This window comes from Notolepis coatsorum (genome assembly GCF_963971535.1).
Source record: "Notolepis coatsorum genome assembly, chromosome: 1".
Lineage (NCBI taxonomy): Eukaryota > Metazoa > Chordata > Actinopteri > Aulopiformes > Paralepididae > Notolepis > Notolepis coatsorum.
This window is the reverse complement of record NC_140165.1, coordinates 90919651-90932604: the sequence shown is the minus strand read 5'-3', so window position 1 is coordinate 90932604 and position 12954 is coordinate 90919651. Positions and strand designations below refer to the sequence as shown.

General features: G+C 43.7%; 1 protein-coding gene across 1 annotated transcript in view; it reads right to left on the bottom strand.

Moving 5' to 3' along the window:
* LOC311242205 (uncharacterized protein) overlaps positions 1-2855 on the bottom strand; it is a gene marked incomplete at both ends in the record, with an annotated part of 46786 nt that extends 43931 nt beyond the window's left edge. Inside the window, one exon of the mRNA XM_084331160.1 lies at positions 2379-2855. Coding sequence (XP_084187286.1) covers positions 2379-2855 — 477 coding nt within the window. The remainder of the gene's footprint in view (positions 1-2378) is intronic.
* Positions 2856-12954: the final 10099 nt, after the last annotated feature.

Sequence of the window (12954 nt, the reverse complement as noted above, 5' to 3'; positions counted from 1 at the left end):
GAGAGAGAGAGAGAGAGAAAGAGAGAGAGAGAGAGAGATTTGTGATGTTTAAGAACCTTTATTTCCAATAAATAAAAGAATTTTTTTCCATTTGTCAATCAAACAAATTCATACATAGACACTATTTAAATCCTCACAGAAACAAGGGGTTAAAACAGAGCTGTTTATCAACGACCGAACAAAGAGCTTCATTGAAGCACCAACGTGTCAAAAAAACCTCAAAATCAGTCATGAGTAAATAAAACCGAAAGTCTACTGTACTTCGAGCTCGTACCAAAGCCTTAAACAATGGCAACAACTCCCCACCTGAACCATATTCAATTGATTTTCCGACTTTTGTAAATTGACAATTTTGCCTGTCCCCACTACAAAATTCAACAGCTCCCATTTCATTGCATTTGTCCTTTTATAACCAGCACCAAAAATAAAGGCAGTTTTACTCCAACTCTCCCCACATTTGACAAACACAGATTCTACAACCTCAAAAAGTACTTCAATTCTTTTACACTCCAGAAACAGTGGACAATAGACTCTGGTTCTTGACAAAAGGGACAGTTGTTAGATACTGTTGGATTCAACTTTGAGACAAAGCTATTGACTGCCACTGCTCCCTTCAGTATCCGCCACTGCAAGTCTCCTGACCTCTTGTTCAGTGGTGCTTTGTAAAACACCCTCCACACTGGTTTACAGTCCTCCTGCACATTTAATTTCTCTCTCCACACAGTGTCTGCTTTCCCACTCAGCATTCTGTTGTTTAGAGCGTGCACACAGTATTTATACATTGCCTTCCCACTCAACATGTACAAGTCTGTAGATCCATCATTTTTGTAATCCAACAAAGGTCCCATCAGTCCAGTTTGATCTATTTGGGGACTCAGTTCAGGAAAAGGATCTCTTGCATCAGGAATGTCTGTTCCACTTAGATATTCCCATAACATGTCCCACTCCTGATTACTCAGTCTCTCAGTCCACGCATTCAAAAAGTTCCTGGTTTGGCGACCCGACCTCAGACCCATCAGAGAGGACACGTCTTCTGTGTTACAAAGTCCGGGCCCCGCTGCATCCACTATTTGTTTCAGCTTTACTGCCCCAGCTGAAACTAAACGCTGGGTAAGACCAATCCTGCTTTCATTCTGAATGTCCAATCGGGCCCCATAGATTATAGGCTCCTCCAATAGCCAAAACAGTGAACTTGTGGGTTCCGTTCTGCTCCATTTAAACAGCATCCATGTTTTAAAAAGTCCTTGATAAAATGGAGTCAAATCACATAAACGTATAAAATGACAATCCAACAAAAACAAAGACACATCAAATTTCAAACCTTGTATTCCCCTTAAAATGGTGCTCATTACCGGTTTCCATACCACATCCTCATCCCTTCCTGCAATATAGCGCTGGATGAATTGTAACCTGAAAGCCGCTTTCCTACTCTCCAAGTGAATCAGTCCCTGCCCTCCCTCCTCTTTCGGCAGGTAGAGCACACTCTGTGGGACCCAATGCAAACGATCCCAGAAGAAATTTACCATGATGGACTGTAGTTTTGATAATAGCCCAGCAGGGGGCTCCATACATTGCAATTTGTGCCAAAGTTTTGATGCCACCAAGTTATTAATTATCAATACTCTTCCTCTGTATGACATATGTGGTAAAAGCCACCTCCACTTTGCCAAACTCCCCTCCACCTTCTCCACCATTCCCTCCCAATTCAGCTTTACAGTCTGGCCGTCTCCTAAATACACCCCCAAGTATTTTAGACCTCCCCTCTTCCAGCTTAAACCTCCTGGCAGCTTAGGGAGACCTACAGACCAACTCCCAACTGCTAAAGCCTCGCTCTTTTCCCAATTTACTTTTGCAGCTGAGATTTTACCAAAAGTTTCAACAATACAGCCTAACCTGTTTACATCCTCCTGACTCCTTATAATGACAATAATATCATCCGCATATGCAGACAAATTAAAATATGCATTAAAATCAGGTAAAAACATCCCATCAATACGTGAACGGATATTGTGCAGCATTGGTTCAATAGCAAGTGTGTAAAGCATGCCAGACATCGAACATCCTTGCCTTATGCCCCGAGTGGTTTTGAAAGGTCTACACAATCCACCATTAATTTTCAGCACACTCTCAGCGTTCTCATACAAAACCATAATCTTAGCAATGAAACCAGGGCTGAGGCCGAACCTCTCTAAGACCTTCCACAGGTAACGGTGCTCAACCCGGTCAAATGCCTTTTCTTGATCCAAAGATACCAGACCAACATTTATGCCTAATGAATCAAAGACTTCCAAAAGATCCCGAATCAGTGACACATTGTCAACAATAGACCTGCCGGGCACACAGTATGTTTGTGTTTTGTGGACGACCTGGTCCATCACCTTCCTCAGTCTATTGGCCAGAGCTTTAGACAGCAGCTTGTAATCCGAGCATAGGAGCGCCACAGGACGCCAATTCTTTATCTCCTGAAGATCACCTTTCTTTGGCAGCAGAGCCAGAACTGCCCTCCTGCAGCTCTGAGGCAAAAAGGAGTCTTTAAAACTTTCATTAAAAACGTCCAAAATATCCTCTTCCAGCTCAGTCCAGAACGCTCTATAAAACTCTGGTGGGAGTCCATCGATCCCAGGGGCCTTCCCTCCCTTCATGCCCTGCAATGCCACGCCCACTTCCTCTGCAGTTAGAGGACCCTCCAGCTCCGTGTTGGTCTCTTTTGAGACTCTGGGCAGCCCATTGCAAAAGGAGTCAAACACCTCTTCATTCTCAACATACTCACTTTCAAACAAGTGAGAATAAAACTCCACAGCTCTCTGCCGGATCTCATTGTCTTCAGTCAACAGCTGTCCTGTGGCTGAGCGCATAGCATGAAAGAGCCTGCTTTGTCCGTTTTTCTTTTCAAGACTAAAAAAATACTTTGACGGAGAGTCCATTAAAGCAGCGCTCTGAAAACGGGACCGAACCAGCGCCCCCTGCACTTTAGTGCCCAACAGATCTGCCAGTATGGCTTTTTTAGTACTGAGATTCTCAACACAACCTCTGTTTCCTGTGGATCCTGCAGCAAGCTGCATCTCCACTATTTCAGTCTCCAAATCTCTCATAGACTTGGCAATGTCACGAGAAACGTTGAGAGTGTACTGTTGACACAACTGCCTTATCTCCACTTTGCCACAATCCCACCACTGCTTTAATGATTCAAAATCATTTTTTCTTGTTTTAAAAACTTTCCAAAAAAATACAAAATACTCTTTAAAATTAACATCTAATAACAATGCAGTGTTAAAATGCCAGTATGCAGATTTATGTTTTACTTTTGAAATAAAAACACTACAACACACCATAGAGTGGTCAGAAAAACCCACAGGGATTATTCTGCACTCTTTAAAAATGCCGAGATGATGTTTGAAGCAGTAAAATCTGTCCAACCTGGCCAAAGAAATGATATTCTCCCTGCTCTGGACCCAAGTGTACTGTCTGTTTTTCCCATGTATTCCTCTCCATACATCAAACTGTGAGCCTCTATCATCTTTTGTATGGCTCTCTTTGAAGGGCCATGAGGTTCACAATGATTCCTGTCCAGCTGATCATTTTCTGTACAATTAAAATCCCCACCTAAAAATAAAACATCCTCAGGTTCACACTGGCTTAAAACCACACTGAGTTCACTTAAAAACTGAACTCTGGCAGGTCCTAAATTGGGAGCATATACATTTATAAATACAATATTAAAACTCTCATATTTGGCTCTGATCACCATCAATCTGCCCTTCACTATTTCCTCTACCTTATATGATGTTGGCAAAAAATTCCTGGAGAAGAGTAGTGCCACCCCGCCACTATTCCTACTCAAATGACTTAGCACAACATCCCCATCCCATTCTCTCTTCCAGTCAGTCTCATTCAAGGTGTCGCTGTGTGTTTCCTGAACTAACATTATGTTGATGTTCTTCAACCTAACAAGTTCAAACAGACTCATTCTTTTCCTCATATCTCTGGCTCCATTTAGGTTAAGTGTGGAAACCCTGAACTCACTCATGAGTGTTGATATGAGAAAAACAAAAAAAGAAAAAACACACAGGAACCAGCCTGTCCTAGACCTTTGTTTCACCATCATTGAGCATTCCTTTTCTGATATTCTGTATTATTTTCTTCAGTCTGAACCCCTCCTTTGCAGTATAGCCTCCATTCTTTCTGCTTCTCAACTGTGATTTGACAGAATAAAAAAGAGCCTCTTTATCAGAGAAATAATCTTCAATTTCACACTTCTTGTTCTTTGTTACTCTCAAGAAATGTTGAACCCTTTTTACATCATATTTTTTCTTCCCCTTCACTTCACTTTGTGATTCAGACAAGCTCTGACTGCCTTCACTTTGCCCATCCTCTTCCTCGTCTTCGTCCTCCATACTAGAGCAAACTGACTCAGAATCTGACTGCTCCTCCGGTTCCCTGACCTTGTCTACTGTTTTCTTTGCCTGAGAACAGCCCTCTTTATCATTTTCTTTTCCTTTTCTTTTAGTAGCACTAGGGACTTTGAAAGCCTCATCCATCAAAACTCCATCACTATCTACTGTTTTCCTACTCTCCTTGTTTTGACTTGTCTCCTGCTGATTAACTTTTCCTGCACTCATTATTTGTCCTTCATTTTCACTTAAACCAGTTTGATCTCCTGTTTGACCACTTTCCTTTCTTTTATTTTGTTCCTGGTTTACATTTGATGCACCTTGAGTTTGACTCTCAGTTCCATTGTCTTCCTCCCTTGTTGTCTTTTCACTGTCATTCTGTTTCTTACTAGCGTTAGCCTTCCTCGTCACTGCATCAGCAAAACTCCTCAGTGCGTCCGCACCTGCTCCCCCCTGCGCTCCCGCAGTGGGAACTTTATCAGGGCAGTCCCGATGGAAGTGGCCTTGCTTCTTACAGCCATGACAGGTTAAAACCCCAGAGCTAACATATACAACATATTCAAACCCATCAACGTTCAACTTGAACACCAGATCAAGCTCCTCGTCATGTTTGTTCATGATCATTAGAGCCTGGCGTCTGTGTGACACAACGTTCGCCAGTAATGGGGATTTACAGCCGGATGACATTTTCCTAATGGGTGCGACCACTTTACCATACCGCGACAATTCCTTCACTAATAAATCATTGCTGATTAGTGGTGGTATGTTCGAGATGGTAACTCTTGTATACGGCGTAGACAGAGGAGTCACCATCACAAACGTGTCTCTAACCGTGACGCCGGTCTCAGTCACTTTGTTCGCTTTTCCAACGTGGTCCACAAACATTACCATCGCGCCGTTCATCCGAGCGGCAGATACAATGCTTTCATAGCCCACAACTTTACCCACAGCTAAACTACAATCTTCCACTGACACATCAGCTCCAACTGCAAGTTTAAAACCATGTCTCCTGCTTAGAATAGGAGCCTCCATTTCAGCAGCCTATTCCAACCAGCGCGCGCTGGCCGACAGGCGACAGCGACACGCGAACCGAGATTAACCAACCTCCGTTTGAAACCAATAACACTACAATAGCAACCTACAAATAAATAAATAACACTCTAATTCACAACATTAAACACAACACAGATAGAAGAAAGTTAGAAACTCACTCACACGCAGTCACTCTCACCAAACTCCGGTCTCCGCTCCACTCACACGCATGCGCACAGAGAGAGAGAGAGAGAGAGAGAGAGAGAGAGAGAGAGAGAGAGAGAGAGAGAGAGAGAGAGAGAGAGAGAGAGAGAGAGAGACAGACAGGCAGGCAGGCAGACATAGAGAGAGATAGATATGATGAAGAGAGTCAGAGGGCAGATACATCTGTTGAGAGGAAAACGGGAAGGAGCACGGATCCCTGGGCGCCATGACAACGCCAGATGTTTACAAATAAACAAATAGAAATCACATTACCATGTGTGCATGTGTTTCTGTGCACACATGCATGTGTTAGTATCTGTTAGTACATGTGTGTGAGACAGAGTGTCGAGCTGTGTGTGTGTGTGTGTGTGTGTGTGTGTGTGTGTGTGTGTGTGTGTGTGTGTGTGTGTGTGTGTGTGTGTGTGTGTGTGTGTGTGTGTGTGTGTGTGTGTGTGTGTGTGTGTGTGTGTGTGTGTGTGTGTGTGTGTGTGTGTGTGTGTGTGCGTGTGTGTACAGTATGTATGTGTGTGTTTCTTTGTACGTCTGTGTTGGTCCAGGCTTTCAGCTTTAATTGGAGGGTATTTACATCCATATCAGGCGATACAATGTAGAAACTGCAGCCCATATGCGTCTAGTTTTTTACCAACAAACTTGCATTTTTCCGCGATCTGATTGGCCACTGACGTTTCTGGTCATGTGACATCTGCGCCAATCGCGTGATGCCTGTTTCTGCGCCTATTTCCGCCTCTAACAGCCTGCAAACTACCTAACGCCTAGTTCTATCACTGGTTAAGCTTAGGCGACTCTTTCGAAGTTGGTTAAGGTTAGAGTTTGGAATCAGGGCTGGTGTTCTATCGCCATGCTCTAAGACAAACTCTAGCCTTAACCAACTTCGAAAGAGTGCCTAAGCTTAACCAGTGATAGAAAGAGGCGTCACGCGATTGGCGCAGATGTCACATGACCAGAAACGTCAGTGGCCAATCAGATCGCGGAAAAATGCAAGTTTGTTGGTAAAAAACTAGACGCAGCCCATATAGCCCCCTCAAAAGTAATTGGACAAATGAACATACACTTAGCCTAAATTAAGGTATATTTATTATTTGGTTGCAAATCAAATGACAACTTTACAGCCTGAAGACCTTACGTGAAAATAAGCTGAGGCCGACGCCCCTCAATATCTTTGAATGGGATGTTAGGTACAGTATGGGATATGTAGTTCTGAGATGTTATGTTGTTCAGTTTCCGAGGGTTCAAAGACAATATGAATCATCGCATTCCTGTCACTAGAAGTGAGCGTACAGACTCCTGTACAGACAGGAAACGACTGACGAGTGAACATGAGGTAATAATCAAATGAATATTACAGACACATCTGTAAACAACCAGCCCCCCCCCCCCCCATCCCCCACCCCCCCCCCCCCCCCCCCACATCGCGGGCTTTCACACAGAGGAATACAGACTCCAGCAAAGGACAAAGAATCACCCCCTCCCCCTCCCCACTCACGGCACAAACAGCAACAACGCCCCCCCTCCCCCCACCACAGGACAGGACACAAACGAACAGAGTTACCTCAAATGTGACGACATCAATCTGATTACCAGCAAAAATGGACTACACATATTTCATCTTAATACAAATAGCCTGAGACCTAAACTGGCTGAAATCAAACAGTTGTTTTTAAACGGTAAGGCTAACATATTGTGTTTCACAGAAACAAAATTAGACTCATCTGTACAGGATCCAGAGATTGAAATTGAAAACTACTCAATAGTCAGGAGGGATAGGAACCAGTATGGAGGTGGTGTCTGTGTGTATATACACAAGGATACCAAATACATCAACCGTACTGACCTTAACCATGATGAAATTGAAACTGTTTGGATTGAAATCTTATTAGACAGGGCGAAACCAGTACTAGTAGGCACAATCTATAGACCACCAGAACAGAGTGGCTTTTATGACACACTTGATGGGTGTTTAGCTGGGGTGGAGGGGGTAGAAAAAATTCTTATTGGGGACTGGAACACGGATATGCTGCGTAAAGCAGCACCCGTCTTCAAGGCCTTCAGTAGATTTTCTGATCTGCACGGTTTCAGCCAGCTAATCACCCAACCCACAAGGGTATGCGATTCGACACAAACCACCATTGACCTCATTTTGACCTCTGACAAGTCAATGATCTCCAATAAAGGGGTGATAGCATGCGGGTTAAGTGATCATTATATGATTTTCTGTACCCGCAAAAAGCTAAAACAGAAGGCCGGCTGTCACAAAACAGTCACATCTAGAGACCTCAAAACTTACTCTAGAGAGGCCTTTAACCTAGAACTGGGGAGCTTGGACTGGTCAGATGAACTCAGTGGTACACAGGTTGAAGAAACATGGCTTGGATTCAAAACCAAATTCACAGAAATACTCAACAACATGGCACCCATAAGAACCACCAGGGTTAAAAATCGCGCTGAGGCATGGATGGCCTCTATGAAAACCAGAGACAAAAAATGCTCTGAACTTTATAAAAGTCAGAGAAAGCTTTCCAAAAGCTCAAACAGTGAACTCCAAGCCCACGTGGTTGAACTAAAAATTCAAAGAAACAGACTAAGAAATGACGTAAACACCATGATCAGAACCGCAAAAAGAAATTTCATCAACGACAAAACTGAGGAAAACAAAAACAAACCCCGCGAACTTTGGAAATTACTCAATAATCAACTAGGCTGCAGTAAAAAACTTAAAACCAGATTCTCAAACATAAACATAAAGACGGACAACACGCTCATCACAGACAAGCTGGATGTAGCCAATTACTTCACAAACATAGCCACAACACTGGTAAACAAACTACCCTCCCACTCAGGGCATTATGGGGTAGAACACATAGTAGCATACTACAAAAACCTAGGGGTCCACAAAGACGACTTCAAACTTGAAATGGTAACAACCGATGAGGTACTCAACTAATTGAGCGCCCTCCAACCTAACAAGGCCACTGGCCATGACAACATCCCCTCCAAATTATCATTATCTGAAATGATAAAAAAAAAATAAAAAATCTAACCCCGACTAACCTTAATGTCATGCACTTGTCCTAATAAACTAACCTACACTGTAACACGCAACACTTTGATGAACATTGTTACTCAGCTGATAGAGTTATACCCTTCTTGCTGTCTTGTCGCACAGAACTTGTAAGTCGCTTTGGATAAAAGCGTCAGCTAAATGACTAAATGTAAATGTAAATGTAAATTCCTCAGAGACGCAGCAGCCGCCATCACCCCAGTCATCACACACATAATAAACCTCTCTATAAAACAGGGGCACGTCCCCAAGGACTTCAAAATTGCGAGAGTGACCCCTCTGCACAAAAAGGGCGCAAATTAGACCCAGGCAACTACCGCCCTGTTTCTATTCTTACCTCCATCTCGAAAGTCATGGAGAAAATAGTGTACGAACAGGTCGAAAAGTACCTGGCGGAAAAAAATCGAATCTACGAATTCCAATCTGGCTTCAGAACGTCCCACTCCACTGACACATGCCTCCTCTATTTGAAGGACCACATCAAACAAGAGGTGGACGCGGGCAAATACTGCGGCATGGTCATGCTGGACCTACAAAAGGCCTTCGACACTGTCAATCACTCCATTCTAATGGACAAGCTAAAAGCAATTGGTTTTGATAGCTTATCAGTGAGCTGGATGCAATCCTACCTGGAGGGGAGAGAACAGATGGTAGAGGTAAACGGTACTCTATCCCCCCCCCCTCACAGTGAGCTGTGGTGTTCCACAAGGAAGCATACTAGGACCGCTACTCTTCCTAATTTATGCAAATGACATGTCATCAGCCTGTGACTGCAACTTGTTCCTGTTTGCGGACGACTCAGCCCTGCTGGTCTCTGACAAGAACAAGTTGCAGGTTGAAAAAACCCTCAGCACGGAACTAGGCAAAATCTGCATATGGCTCGCTGATAACAAACTATCATTACACATGGGCAAAACAGAGTCCATTCTCTTCGGTTCAAATAACAAACTCAGCAAGACCGACGGCTTCTCAGTCACAGTGGGTGACAATATTGTCACAAGGAAAGACGAAATTACCTACCTGGGTTCCATCCTAGAGGCAAATCTTTCCTGTGACAAAATGGCATCCAATGTAATAAAAAAAGTCAACCAACGAACTAGATTCTTGTACCGGATCTCCTCTCTGGTAAACAAGAATACCCTGAAGACTCTGGCAGGAGCACTCATTCAAGGGTACTATGACTATGCGTGCACCTCATGGTACCAAGCACCTCAAAGGCGCTTAAAACAAAATTACAAACATCACAAAACAAACTGGTCAGACTACTACTTGACATGAACCCCAGAACCCACCTCACCCCTGCCCACTTTGACAACCCAGGATGGCTTAGAGTAGACGACAGAGTACAGCAACTTGCAATGGGCCTGGTCTACAAGATACACTATACGACGGGGTGCCCATGTACATGTCAAAATACTTCCCAAAGGTCAGTGAATACCACAACCACTACACCAGAGGAAGCTCAACAAATCATGTTAAACCCAGATTCGGCTCAAACAAGGGACTAAACACGTTTCGCAATTATGCCACAACAATGTGGAACGCCCTACCCAAAGCTGTAAAGGAATGTGAATCCCTGCCCACATTCAAAACCGCTCTTAAAGAGCACCTACGGGAGGCTGCAATTCTAAACTGGCCACCGTAAATGCCCAAAACCCCCACCACCTCCTAATAGACAGTCTCCTCCCCACCGCATGTATATATTCCCTCCCCGCCGTATGTATATTTCCCTCCCACCCACCCACCCCCTCCTAATGTACAGTCCCCTCCCCATCATATGTATATACTCTGTCAGGATCTAGGGGTAACAGTACTGTATATTTGAATACCGCTTATGTCACAAATGTATCAGTACTAAATACCTATATGTCCCTATGCCATAAATGTCATGTATGTTGTGTATGTCATAAATGTCTATATGAATTGAAAATGGGGGACCCTGATGGAAACAAGACAAACGTCTTTCTCAGGTCTGCATCCCCTTAACAATTGTATGTATTGAGCCGTACTGTATTGTACCCATTCTGCAATCTGTTAAATAAAGTTTTCATTCATTCATTCATTCACAACTAGTCAATAGGCTGACGGAATGTTCACTGCAAAGAACTACATAAAAAAACTACAACAACCACATACACACACGTGGAACTCTCTCCATCCAGGCGGTTGGGACTAAACAGGAAGTGATGTCACACACTGATATCCTGCATGTGCCTGCTACCTTATGAAACCAATTTTAATTTATTTTTATACGTATGATTTCATTTAAGTCATATAAAAAACAAAGTGTGTGTTTATATTCTCGGGAGAGGTTTGACACAGACACACACTGTCGGTACACTTACATAAAGCCCCATGTGGTCTCTCTCTTTCTCTGTCTCCATTTCTATCCCTGTCTTGTTACCACCCTCTTTCCCTCACTCCCTGCATCTCTCATCTCCCTCTCTCTCTTTCTCTCTTTCCCATCTACCCTCTCTCTCTCCTACACACTCATCTCCCTCTCTCTCTCTCTCTCTCTCTCTCTCTCTCTCTCTCTCTCTCTCTCTCTCTCTCTCTCTCTCTCTCTCTCTCTCTCTCTCTCTCTCTCTCTCTCTCTCCTACCCTCTCATCTCTCTCTCTCCCCCTCTCTCTCTTTCTCTCTTTATCCTACCCCCTCTCTCTCCTACTCTCTCTCTCCTACCCTCTCTTTCTTTCGCTCTCTCCTACTCTCTCTCTCCTTCTTTGCCTCACTCTCACCATCATTTCTATCACATAACTTAGTGTTGCTGTCAACCTGCCTCCCCCTCTCTCTCTCTCCTTCTCTCTCACATTCCATCTCTTCCTCTCTCTCCTTCTCTCTCACATTCCATCTCTTCCTCTCTCTCTCCTTCTTTCTCAGACTTCCTCTCTCCCTCTCTCAAATTCAAAATCAAATTCAAAGTTGCTTTATTGGCATGCCAGTAGAAAAATACAAACTTTACCACTAGAGGTGAGTTTTTTATTTAAACATTTTTTTTCTTATGTTTTTGGTAGATTTTTATTTGTTTGTACTACCGGGCAGTCCGGTAGAGGGAGAGAGAGAGGAAGAACGGGAGACAGAGCGGGGGGAAGACATTCGGCAAAGGACACCGGGTCGCAAAGGACGCGCAAAGGACGCGCAAAGGACGCGCGTTACATGGGTCGCCACTTGGGTGCCCGAGGCGATTTTTTTTATTTTTTTTTTGTTTATCGCTTTTCTGGTCAAGCATGACCGACAGATACAGGGTGACACGGGATATAGAGCAGGGGAAGACATTCTGGCAAATGACGGCGGGTCCGGGAATCGAACTCGGAGTCCACCAGATCCGTGACGCAGCACGGTTTTCCCCGACGCAGAAATAGCGCCGAGATATGCGGTGAGCTACTGGAGCCCCCCGAGGCGAGGGTTTTTAATGATCTCCAGGAACAAAAGATTGTTCTTGAGGGATCAAGCTAGAATAAGGGATAATTTAATTCAATTTGGGCAAATATTCTGTTCTAATTGTCGTTTGATATTTGGACAGTTGATATTTTGGAGGATAGCAGGGAATGTGCCTCTGTCTTGACCTCCTGCAGCAGATCACAATGATTACACAGTCTTTGTTCTCTTGGCTTCCAAGATTTAGAGTGTCTCCCTTTCTCTATTTCTAATTTATGATCACACACTATATTTAGAAAGTGTTTTTCTTTCTTTTAAGCCGGCCCTTCAAGGTAATTTGCCAATTTGATGTCTCTGTTTAGTTGCTTATAGCATTCAGTTTTGGTATGTGATTACATTTCAGTTTTCCAATGTTTTGTGTAATTTTATTTTAGGTAGTGGTCAATCTGTTTCATTTGGGGCAGCTTTGGATCATGGCTCTGATTAATGTAATGTTAATTCATCATTATGAATTGAAAATGGGGGATCAGCAAGTTGACCAAGAGGGTCTGTGTTTTGGGGGCGATGAGTATTTAAAGGGGCTTTGTATTGAATGTAGCTGTGATCTGATTGATTCAAGTGTAACCAGAACTTTACTGCTCTTTTCTGCAGTGAGTAGAGACCAGGTTCTGCTCTACAGTGAAGAGACCAGAGTAGAGACCAGGTTCTGCTCTACAGTGAAGAGACCAGAGTAGAGACTAGGTTCTGCTCTACAGTGAGTAGAGACCAGGTTCTGCTCTACAGTGAAGAGACCAGAGTAGAGACCAGGTTCTGCTCTACAGTGAGTAGAGACCAGGTTCTGCTCTACAGTGAAGAGACCAGAGTAGAGACCA